Raw genomic sequence first — 12,512 nt, 5'->3', positions numbered from 1 at the left:
GTCATGGAACAATGAATTCAAACTCCAGAAAAAGAGATTCCACCTAAACATTAGGAAGAGCTTCCTGATCGTAAGAGCAATATCCTGCCTTGGAATATGTTGGAGTCTCTTTCTCTGGAGGTTTGCAAACAATAGCTGGATGGCCATCTGTCAGGATATGTCTATTCACTGCATTTTCTAGGACCTCCGTGATTGATTGGTTCTATAGTATGCTTTTGTCAGAGGGTCACTATTTTCTGAATATTATCTTGTGTTTTCATGATAAATCCAGGAATGCAAAAATGGGGTTCACGCTGTGTTGATGCAGGGAATGCCGTGAATGTAGCATGTCTGGATTTCAGTAAGGCCTTCAACAAGGTCCCCCATGACCTTCTGACAAACTAGTCAAATGTGGGCTAGGCAAAACTACAATTAGCTGGATCTGTAATTGGTTAAGCGAATGAACCAAAAGGATGCTCACCAATGATCCTCTTCATTGTGGAAAGAAGTGACGAGTTGAGTGCCATAAGCATGGATGTGTTCTGGGCCTGGTTCTGTTCAGCATCTTTATTAATGACTGAGATGAAGGGTTAGAAGAGATGATCATCAAGTTTGCAGACGGCACCAAATTGGGAGGGATAGCCGATCCTCCAGAGGACAAGAGCAGAATTCAAAACGCTCTTAATAATAATAATAACAACAACAACAACAACAACAACAGATTAGAGAGATGGGCCAAAACTGACAAAATGAAGTCCAACAGTGACAAATGCAAGATACTCCACTGAAGCAGGGAAAAAATGAAATGCAAGATACAGAATGGGGAGAATGCCTGGCTCTCGAGCAATACATGTGAAAAAGATCTTGGAGTCCTCATGGACAGGAAGGTGAACATGAGCCAACAATGTGACGCAGCAGCTAAAAAAAGTCAATAGGAATTTGGCCTGCATAAATAGGAGTATAATGTCTAGATCCAGAGAAGTCCTCTATTCTGCCTTGGTCAGACCATGCCTGGGATCACACTGTGTCCAGTTCTGGGCACCGCAATTGAAGGGAGGTGTTGACAAGCTGGAATGTGTCCAGAGGAGGGTGACTAAAATGATCAAGGGTCTGGAGAACAAGCCCTATGAGGAGCTGTTTAAAGACCTAGGCATGTTTAGCTTGCAGAAGAGAAAGCTGAAAGGAGACATGATGAGGGCTATGTATCAAGTCATAGGGAGGAGGGAGCAGGCTTGTTTTCTGCTCCCCTGGAGACTAGGATGCCGAACAAGGGCTTCAAACTACAGGAAAGGAGATTCCACCTGAACATTAGGAAGAACTTCCTAAAGGTGAGAGCTGTTCAGCAGTGGAACTCTCTGCCCGGGAGTGTGGTAGAGGCTCCTTCTTTGGAGGCTTTTAAACAGAGGCTGGATGGCCATCTGTTGAGGGTGCTTTGAATTTGATTTTCCTGCTTCTTAGCAGGGGTTGGACTGGATGGCTCATGAGGTCTCTTCCAACTCTGTGTTTCTAGTAGTTAACGGGTGCCCGCTGCCAAAAACATCCCGCTGTGCCTTGTCACTTTTGCCTCTTGAATGGTTCATTTCTTCTTGCGCTCCTTAATTTGTTTCATTTGGGGGCTTTGAAGGCTAGCTGCTGTAAAGAGAGAGTTGAAGGTGAAGGAACTTCAGTTACTGGAAGCCGCAAGAAGGCGTTTCCTGAAATACCAGCAGGATCAACGGGAAATGGAGCTCAAGCGGCTTGATGATGAAATTACAAGGAAGGTAATCTGCTAATGTTTGAATAACAAGTCCAATGTGAGCAGGAGAGTTGGGGTTTCTATTAGCATTTCTATCTATGTTGACATGACCTAGCGTTGTGCTTTGCTGCGTTTTCAAAAACAAGCAAAAGGCCCAAGTCTTTTCCAGTGGAGTAGTCTTGGCGCTGGCGTGGCAGTAGCGCTGCTGTGGCTTGTAGAATATCTCTACAGAATGAATGAAAATTAATGCTGTTTATTGTACCTGGAAGGGCCCCCGGTAGCACAGCAGGTTAAACACTGAGCTGCTGAACTTGCTGACCAAAAGGTCAGTAGTTCTAATCTGGGGAACAGGATAAGCTCCTGCTGTTAGCCCGGCTTCTGCCAACCTAGCAGTTCAAAAACATGCAAATGTGAGTAGATCAATAGGTACCGCTTCGACGGGAAGGTAACAGCACTCAATTCAGTCATGCTGGCCATATGACCCTGGAGGTGTCTATGGACAATACCAGCTCAACTTAGAAATGGAGATGAGCACCACCCTCCAGAGTTGGACACAACTAGACTTAATGTCAAGGCAAATCTTTTCCTTTACCTTATTGTACCTGGATGATGATGAAGATGGTGACAGGTTTAATATAAAAAAGTTTAATAACAATAGACTTGTTTAACAATAATGTCATGTATTAAACAGTTTAAAACTCATTCATTCATGCCTTCATACCATCGTTGTTACTATGGTTTGCCTTCAAGTTGTTTCCAACCTATGGCGACCCTAAGGCAAACCTGTAGTGGGTTTTGTTTTTTTGTTTTTTTGCAAGGTTTGTTCAGATGGGGCTCAACTTTGCCTTCCTCTGAGGTTGAGAGAGAAGGACCTAGCCCAAGGTCAACAATGAGTTTCCATTTCTGAGCATGGATTTGAACCTTTGTCTCCAGAGTCATAGTCTCTTGACTATGCACTACCACATTTGGGAGTCTTGTAGGCGAAACCAACTTTGTATCTTTCTAAACTGCTAAAATAGCTCATTTTGGCCACTCCTGGGCCATTTCCTATCAGCAAGCCCAGTAGAAGCTATATCAGTGGTGCAGCTGACTGAGTGTCAGCTGTATTAAGATCACTTCTGACTGAAGGTCATGAGTTCAAAGCTAGCCCACCTCAGAGTGAGCTTCCGACCAATTGTGTAGCTTGTTGACGACCTTTGCAACCCGAAAGACAGTTGCATCTGTCAAGTAGAAAAATTAGGTACCACTTTAAAGTGTGTGGGGGGGGGGGGGCTAAATTAACTAATTTATGTGGCCATAAAAAGACTCCAGCAAAGCACTCCAGCAAAAAAGCATGCGGGGAATGCGGAAGTACTTCATCAGTGTCGCAGATGGTCGATGAAAGCAACAGCTCCCCTGGCAGCCAGGGAAAAAAAAGTTAAATAGCCTCTGTGTATGTCTGTATATGTTGTATGTCAAAATTGCCATTGAATGTTTGCCATATATATGTACACTGTAATCCGCCCGGAGTCCCCTGCGGGGTGAGAAGGGCAGAATATAAATGCTGCAAATAAATAAATGCTGCAAATACTGTAGTTTGCCTTCAAGTTGTTTCCAACCTATGGCAACCTTAAGGCAAACCTGTAGTGGGTTTTTTTGGCAAGGTTTGTTCAGATGGGGCTCAGCCTTGCCTTCCTCTGAGGTTGAGAGAGAAGGACCTAGCCCAAGGCCAACAATGAGTTTCCATTTCTGAGCATGGATTCAAACCTTTGCCTCCAGAGTCATAATCTCCCGACTGTATGACACCACTACATTTGGGAGTCTTGTAGGCGAAACCAATTTTGTATCTTTCTAAACTGCTAAAATAGCTCACAGGCTGCATTTTGGCCACTCCTGGGACATTTCCTGTCAGCAAGCCCAGGAGAAGCTATATCAGTGGCAATCCCACCATCATAAAAGAGGTCAGATTGGACACATCTCCAGCATTTCCCCCTGTCCAAAACTGCATGCAAATAGAAATGCCGAAAGCAAATAAGGAATACTGTTGCTCTTTTGCAATACCAGCATATATCTATCCTAGGCATCAATGAGAGATCAAGAAACAGCTGCTACAATTCGAGATGTAGAAGTGCAGCAGATGGAGCTTCAATCACAGAGGCGGCTTTTTGAACAGGTAATGCACTTAACACAGTATGATAGTATGTTGAATGTACTAAACCTATTCATTCTCTCCATTATCAAAGAAGATGTTAGGTACAAATGGAGTGCTGAGTGTATTGAAAAGTGGATGTCAAGGTCAGGTTTGCCTCAATCAGTGAAGTGCCCATGAGCTGGTAGTTCAGTTATTATCTGTACAATACTATCCACTTACTCATTCAGCAAAAGAGATTTATGTTTGCTTGTCAGCGTTCCCAACTTTGTAGGTTTCACTTTTATATATGTGAGTAATATGTTGTCTGTATAGAGTTGCACTGGAGGACCTAGAACAGCGTTTCTCAACCTGGGGGGTTGGGACCCCTGGAGGGGAGTCGCGAGGGGGGTTAACTACAACTCCATCCTGGTGGGTCAGTCCCCCCACCCCCAAAAGAAAACCCTCCTGTATGTTCTGTGTACCAAGTGTGGTCCACATGCATCATCGGTGGGCTTCAGAGTGTTTTCTAGATGCAGAGTGAACTACAACTTCCATCATATTGGATCAATAACCCCAAGCCCCTCCAGTATTTTCTGTTGGTCCATCATCAATTGGGTGCACAGTGCTCTGTGGATGAACTATAACTCTGAACCTCTAAGGCCACCAGTAGTTGGGTCTGTCAGGTAAGCAGGCCAAGTTTGGTCCACATCCATCATTGGTTGGGTTCAAAATGCTTTTTGGATGTGGGTGAACTATAAATCCCAAACTCTAGAGTCAATTTCACCCCAAACCCTTGATGTATTTTCTGTTGTTGATGAGGGATCTGTGCCAGGTTTGATCCCGATCCATCGTTGGTGGGAATCACGGTTCTCTCTGGAAGTTGGAGCTGATAGAGAGATAGGAAGGATATAAATTGGAAACCTAAGAGTGTGTCAAACCTGTTCCTCGCCTCCAATACCTTTGTTATGTCTTAACAGAAACTAATCAAAGGGCAGGAAGCCGTGACACAAGAAGTAAAAGGGGAGCTGGACACCAGCCGGAGGAAAGCTGATCTTGAGGAACACTTGCTTCAGAGGTTGATCGAAACTGGGCAGGGCAGGGAACAGACAGGACAACGGGTAAGGACCTAGACAAAACTCTAACATCAGTCTACTGAACAGCTTATTTTTTATCTTGGACCAAAATGCTTTGATTTCCTTCTGTAACTTGTTATTTTGGAAAAGTCTGTTAAGATGAAATTCGGTGGGGTGTCATATCGACTTGGGTTGGGCTCTAGGACCCCCTGTGGATACTAAAAGCCCCATTATATATACAGTTCCTATTATATAAAATTTATTATTTATTATTTATTTATTTCTTGCATTTATTGACCGCCACTCTCAGCCCTAGGGCGACTCGTGGCGGTGAACAACAACATAGAAAAGACAGTGTACAGTAAATCACGACAATACATATCAAACTACTACTACATCACATATACTTATGCTAAAAATCCACTTCGTCAAATCCTGGGGTCATAGTCAATTACATCGTCATAGTCCATTCCAGTGTCGTTCCAATGATAACATTCAGTTGAAGGCCTGCTCGAAGAGCCACGTTTTCAGGCTCCTACGAAAGGCCATCAAGGAAGGCGCCTGTCTAACTTCAGCAGGGAGGGTGTTCCACAGATCAAATAAAATTACCTGAAGTCTCTTCTGGAATTTGTAAATTACTTTGGAATATACCATATATGCTCAAGTATACGCCAACCTGAATATAAGCCAAGCCACCTGATTTTACCACAAAAAAACTGGGAAAACTTATTGACTTGAGTATAAGCCAGCGGTCGGAAATGCAGCAGGTACTGGTAAATTTCAAAATAAAACTAGATACCAATAAAATGACATTAATTGAGGCATTGTAGGTTAAATGTTTTTAAATCTTTACATAAAACTGTAATTTAAGATAAGACTGTCCAGCTCTGATTAAACCATTACTCTAACCTCCTTCAGTGTAAATGTGCTTAAGTATCCTTCCAATAATAATAGAGTAAAATAATAAATGTAATAATAATAAGAGAGTTAAATAAAGGAAATATAATAAGAGTAATAGTACAGTAAAATAATAAACATAATAATAACAATAATAGAGTAAAATAATAAATGTAATAAAAAATAATAATAATAACAGAGTAAAATAACAAATAACATTGACTTGAGTATAAGCCAAGGGGGCTTTTTTCAACCTAAATGAAGGCTGAAAAACTCAAATATATACGGCAATTCCTACACTGGTAGCCATGGATGCTGGAAGGTTCTGGGAGTTGTAGTAATAGGCTACAATCTTCTTGGTGAAAACCTCAGTGATAAATTCTCTTATATAAGTTGTTGTATTCTTTAGAGAGCTTTGCTCAACAGTCATATTCTGGTTACAGTTTTTTGCTGGCATAACCACTTTGTGAATTGTTGTTTAAGCCATTGCATGTATGCACCCTCTAAGCCAGTGGTTCTCAACCTGTGGTTCCCCAGGTGTTTTGGCCTAAAACTCCCAGAAATCCCAGCCAGTTTACCAGCTGTTAGGATTTCTGGGAGTTAAGGCCAAAACATCTGGGGACCCATAGGTTGAGAACCACTGCTAAGCTCATTCTATTGACTTGTGCAACCAAGTGTATATTGGCATAGTGTAAGTTAAACAATAAGCTGTGCAACAGTGTGTTTCTAGTATAGGGGTGCCTTAGTGTGGCATAGCTAAATTGGTATAGATTTACACTATATAAATACTCTTTTGCATGTTTGCCCCAAAGTATAAGAACCTGGTTTTCCCCATCAAAGGCAACTGACTTTTTACAAGTCTGAGACACCAGGTGAAAAAACATACCAAGTTCTTGAAATAATTGTTTCCCTGTTGGGATTGGTATCTTTTTAGCTGGTGGAGGAATGTTTGGCCAAAGCTGACCAAGAACACCTGGATACAGACTGGCGGGCTCAGGTGTTGCGCATGCAAAGGTGCGATGACATGGATCGCGAGGGGCATTATCGGGAGGTAGCAGCACTACTCCGTGACAACAGAGCAACAGAGGCGGAGTTGCGGGATGCAATGAAAGCGGAGGAGGCTCAAAAAGTAAGTGCTGAAAAGGCCACCTAAAATAAGGCATCACCCTGCTGGTTGGTTGCATGACTTTTAACCATGGGATCTGTATTTTATTGTGATGTAATTTTTGTTGTTTTTTGTTGTATGCATTTTATATTTTATTTTGCTGTGCTGTATTTTCGGGCTTGGCCTCATGTTAGCCGCCCCGAGTCCCCCTCAGGGAGATGGTGGCGGAGTATAAATAAAGATTATTATTATTATTATTATTATTATTATTATTATTATTATTATTTTACTGACACAAACACAGCATGTCACAGCAAACGAGATCTATATGCTGGATTTCGTATCACAAAATCACAAGTCGAACACTTCCCAAGCGTCTAGGACTGTGTGATGTTTATTATTATTATTATTATTATTATTATTATTATCTGTCTCCTGCGTCTCTTCTTTTTCATTTCACTTTTAAATTGAGTTGTCCTACTCCATATTTTTCTTCTTTTAGTGGAAAGATGTTCTGGAGGAAAGAGAGCGTTTGGCAGCAGAAAAGGCAGTCACTGCAGCACAGGATGCCAACAGAAAGCAGTTTCTGGAACGCGAGATGAAAGATGCGGTAGAACTGGCTGGGAAACTCCAGGATGAAGATGGCTATTTTGGTAAGCCCTTAGGATAGTCAGTCTCTTTTTATTTATTTATTTGTTTGAGACAGTGGTCAGCAAACTGCAGCCTCACTACCTCTGTGGATGCTTGCCATAGATGCAGGCGAAATGTCATGAGAGAATGCCACTAGAAAATGGCCATATAGCCCAAAAAAACCTACAACAACCCAAACTGCAGCCTGTATGCTCTATGCAGGACCTGACAGGTGTTTATTTATTTAAAACTTTTATATCCCGATCTTCTCACCTCCGTAGAGGGACTCAGACCAGCTTACAGCAAGGATTCAATGCTACTAATACAAGTTAAAACCTCATACAACAATAAAAAATTAAAATACATATAGATAAAATACATACATACCAAATCGCCAAGGTAAAATCATGTTTAACTCAGTCCGCATATGTGGTCACTCACTTTGATCTGTAACCAGTCTCAGCCATTATTCTGGGAATGCTTCGTTCCATAACCAGGATTTCACGATCTTCCTGAAGGACAAGAGGGAGGGGGCAGATCTAATCTAGCTCGTGAGAGGGTTCCATAGCTGAGGGGCCACCACAGAGAAGGCCCTGTCTCTCGTTCCCACCAAACGTGCTTGCGAAGGTGATGGGACTGAGAGCAGGGCCTCTCCGGAAGATCTTAACATCCTCAAAAATAACACAAGCCAACAAATATTTTTCATCAAATATAATTTTAGGTCATTCTTACAGAGTTTTTCACGCTGAATCAGGTCTGTAAGAATGACGTAAAACTATGTCTGATGAAAAATACTGGTTGGCTTGTGGTTAATTATATTCTATTGATATCAGTGCATAAATGCATTAATTATTCAATTATCGTCATTGCAAAAACTACATGCAATAGAGAGAAAAATAAACACAGATCTGAATTCAGCACAAAAATTTCTGTAAGAATGACCTAACATATCTGTTGAAAAATACTTGTTGGCTTCTGTTACACTAATATGATGCAAAACATGCAGACTTTACGGTAGTCTGCTATAGTGTACCATTCATCATATTTAAACAAGTTGACGTGATGGGGGAAAAATACAGACATTTAAAATCAGCTTAAAAATTGATTTAAACTGCTACTCTCATTTCCGATGATTCCAAAAAGTTTGATTTTGTTGGCGTTTGTAATTTGAAAGGCATTTTCACTATGTTTATGGGTGATCATATGTTTAGGAGAGGCTTTTTTAAACAGGAAGTCACCACCACTCAATTCCTGTTTGGAAAAAGGCCTCTCCTTATCTCAGATGACCATGAGGAAGAGTCTTACAAAGTTTCTAGAGTGTATCTGGGGACAAACATCTTTGGAGGGAATAGCCCTTCAAGTTTGGGACTAGCAGGGACCCTTACTTCTCAAGCCCAGCAGTTTTCCACCAGATTTAAAGCATATGAAACATAGGCCTCAGTGTAGTTTTGTTGTTGTTGTTGTTTTTAATTGTCAGGCCACAAATCCCAATTTTGGGTGAAAAGAGGGATATGGAGAGAGAGAGAGAGAGAGAGAGAGAGAGAGAGAGAGAGAGAATCTGTTCATACAAAATAGGGTAAAGCAAATGCAAATACAGTTGCACAAACATGCTGCAAAACATCCAGTATTTCCCAAATGGACATCAGCTTGCATGGCAAGATTTCTGCTTCTCTCTACTCCTGCTATTTATTTATCATGTCATCAGCAACCATACCATTGTATTACATTTGTAACAGAACAAAACAAACAAACAGATAAAAAAACACAGATTTTGCAAACTTGGTAGTTGATTAAATGTCCTTTGACCAGTAGCTGGTCACTTGGAGTGCCTCTGGTGTTGTCGCAAGAAGGTCCTCCATTGTGCATGTAGCAGGGCTCAGGTTGCATTGTAGCAGGTGGTCAGTGGTTTGCTCTTCTCCCCACTCGCATGTCGTAAATTCAACTTTGTAGCCCCATTTCTTAAGATTGGCTCTGCATCTTGTGGTGCCAGAGCGCTGTCTGTTCAGCGCCTTCCAAGTCGCCCAGTCTTCTGTGTGCCCAGGGGGGAGTCTCTCATCTGGTATCACCCACGGATTGAGGTGCTGGGTTTGAGCCTGCCACTTTTGAACTCTCGCTTGCTGAGGTGTTCCAGCGAGTGTCTCTGTAGATCTAAGAAAACTATTTCTTGATTTAAGTCGTTGACGTGCTGGCTGATACCCAAACAGGGGATGAGCTGGAAATGTCTACTCCTGCTTATATCACTCAATTGGCTACAGAATGTCTCCAACCTACCAGAAAAGCTTTAGGACAGTGGTGACGAACCTATGGCATGTGTGCCAGAAGGGGCACACAGCACCTCTCTTCTGGCATGGAAAATATTCTGCTGTTGTTGTTTGTATCACTCACAAATGTGTGGCTCTTACTGTGCTCTGAATCTTAAAAAGTTCAGTATACACTTTAAAGGGGATCAAATATCTTCTTGTACGAAGCATGCCTAGTATCTGTAAACATAAACAAGCAAGGATCCTGTCTGCCTTCTACAGAGAGGTTGCGGGAGTTGAGAGCTCAACAAGGCTTAGAAACCCATCAGGCATCCAGCAAAACTCAACCACAGCCTGGCAACACCTGCTTGAACGATGATGCATCAGGAGCAGATTCTTCAGCACATTGTAAGTTGTGGTGTGAAGCCTCAGATAGCCAAACCAGCCTTTGTGTTTGTCACATAACTGCTCACCTTATTTTATTTAACAAGTAGCCTGGGTTATTTGAAAAAGTCATTTTTAATTGTACAAAATGTATCCCCCCCCCCCCCCCCCCAAATTCCAGCAGTACTTTAAGTTTGTTATGTTGGGCAAAATTGCTCTAGATGCATCATTGGTGCAGTTCAGTGTGCTCTCTGGCTGCAGGGTAAACTACAACTTCTACAATGGTGAGTTACTCTCCTCAAACCCTTCCAGTAGGTAGAGTTAGTCATGAGGGTTGTGCTTTCAAAGTTTGGTCCATGTCCGTCATCAGTGGAGGTCACGATTTGTCTGATTGTGGGTGAACTACAGCTCCCAGAAAGGAAGGTCAGTTCCCCTCAAACTCTTCTAATAATTGAATTAAGATATATCAGGTATGTGTGCCTAGTTTGGTCCAGATCCATTGGTGTTTGGGTTCACAGTGCTCTCTGGATGTAGGTGACCTACAACTCCCCAAATTAAGGTGAATTTCCCCCAAAGATCTCCAGTATTTTTGCTGGTCATGGGGGTTCTGTGTGCCAAGTTTGGTTCAATTCCATCTTTGGTAGAGTTCAGAGTGCTCATTGATTGCAGTTGAACTATAAATCCAGTACCTCCAACTCCAAAAAATTCCTCCTTTCTGTTGAAATTGTCTACATGTTTGTGGATTTCAGTGCCTTCTTTGTGTAGTCTGAGATGGTGATTGCCAGAGTGGTCCAGCATTTCTGTGTTCTCAAATAATACGCTTTGTCAAGGTTGGTTCATCAGGTGCTCTGCTATGGCTGACTTCTCTGGTTGAATGAGTCTGCAGTGCCTGTCATTTTCCTTGATTCGTGTTTGGGCAATGCTGCTGCGTTTGGTGCTCCCTATATAGACTTGTCCACAGCTGCATGGTATACGGTAGACTCCTGCAGAGGTGAGAGGATCCCTCTTGTTATTTGCTGAACGTAGCATTTGTTGGTTTTCTTATTGGGTCTGTAGATAGTTTGCATGTTGTGTTTCCTCATCAGCTTCCCTATGCGGTCAGTGGTTCCCTTGATGTATGGCAAGAACACTTTTCCTCTGGGTGGATCTTTGTCTTGACTCTCGTGGCTTGTTCTTGGCCTTGCAGCTCTTCTGATGTCTGTGGTGGAGACATCAGAAGGCCACGAAAGCCTTCGACAACAAATCATATCTTCACTTCCTTCTGCTTGTGTTTCAATTGCCATCTCTTTTTTCAAGTCTCTTTGGACCGAGGACGGCAAGAGCTGGAGACTCGGGAGCGAGAGCTGATGGCAGAGGTCCGGCAGCTGAGGCAGAGGCTGATGTCCAAGACTCAGGCCAGGCAAGCGCCATCCCCAGTGGAGACATAGTGGAACAGCTGAAGGGACCGGGATCAGCTACAGATGGACATTTTTTTACCGAGATTCTACATCGCTGCACAAAAAGGATCAAAGGAACAGATTTTGCACCATTTATTCAGTGTCTTTCATAATATGTTTTTGTATTTAAAAGCATTCTATATATATATATATATGTTGAAATTGACTTTTTAAAAAGAAATACATTAAGTAAATATACGTTTTTAAGTAAAACACTAGTGTCTATTCTATTTATTTATTTACTTTATTTGTATACCACTCTTCTCAGCCCTTAGGCGACTCAGAGCGGTTTACAACAATTTAGGTATACACAATACAAAATCATTAAGCATTTAAAAGCAATAGCATCACAAATCATTAAACATCAATATCAATACATCACTACACCAATATAACAAATCCATCAGGTCTCATCAATCCAAACTCGTTATCCGATATTCCGTGTTCCGATAGTCAATCAATCAATCACACTGCTTAGTCGAATGCCTGTTCAAACAGCCAGGTCTTTACTTTCCTCCGGAATGCCAGCAAGGAGGGGGTCGATCTATTCTACTGATGTGTATATTCACACTCTTCTAAATGGAAACCGAAATGGCTGTCTCTCGAACATAAATTGTTTTGTCCTAAATCCAATTGTTAGCCCCAGTGGGAAGAAGCTCATGGAATTAATGGAATGGGGCAGGAGAGAAATGTCAGGCATGAGCCAACTGTTGCACTCCAGAACAGGAATAACCCTCTGACTTTAAACACCACACGTTGAATAGGAAAAAACAACCCTTTTATTGAAGATAAGTAAAAAGCAGCCAAGTAAAAGGCACTTTAAAGAAATAGGTGAATCCAATTAGGTAAGAAAATAAGCAGGAACAAATTAGTTCAAGGTAGAGTTCAGCAACATCCATAAAAGCAAAGTCCATGCATCTCCA

At 41.9% G+C, this 12,512-nt stretch overlaps 1 protein-coding gene across 1 annotated transcript in view; it reads left to right on the top strand.

The window, feature by feature from the left end:
• TBC1D31 (TBC1 domain family member 31) overlaps nt 1-11,802 on the top strand; it is a 45,530-nt gene extending 33,728 nt beyond the window's left edge. Inside the window, exons 17-23 of the mRNA XM_060775838.2 lie at nt 1,604-1,739; nt 3,774-3,866; nt 4,802-4,942; nt 6,729-6,923; nt 7,402-7,552; nt 10,052-10,177; nt 11,450-11,802. Coding sequence (XP_060631821.2) covers nt 1,604-1,739; nt 3,774-3,866; nt 4,802-4,942; nt 6,729-6,923; nt 7,402-7,552; nt 10,052-10,177; nt 11,450-11,580 — 973 coding nt within the window. The 3' untranslated portion in view covers nt 11,581-11,802. The remainder of the gene's footprint in view (nt 1-1,603; nt 1,740-3,773; nt 3,867-4,801; nt 4,943-6,728; nt 6,924-7,401; nt 7,553-10,051; nt 10,178-11,449) is intronic.
• Nucleotides 11,803-12,512: the final 710 nt, after the last annotated feature.

Source organism: Anolis sagrei, chromosome 4 (genome assembly GCF_037176765.1).
Source record: "Anolis sagrei isolate rAnoSag1 chromosome 4, rAnoSag1.mat, whole genome shotgun sequence".
Lineage (NCBI taxonomy): Eukaryota > Metazoa > Chordata > Lepidosauria > Squamata > Dactyloidae > Anolis > Anolis sagrei.
Note: the sequence above shows the minus strand (reverse complement) of the source record. Positions and strands in the feature narration are given on the sequence as shown.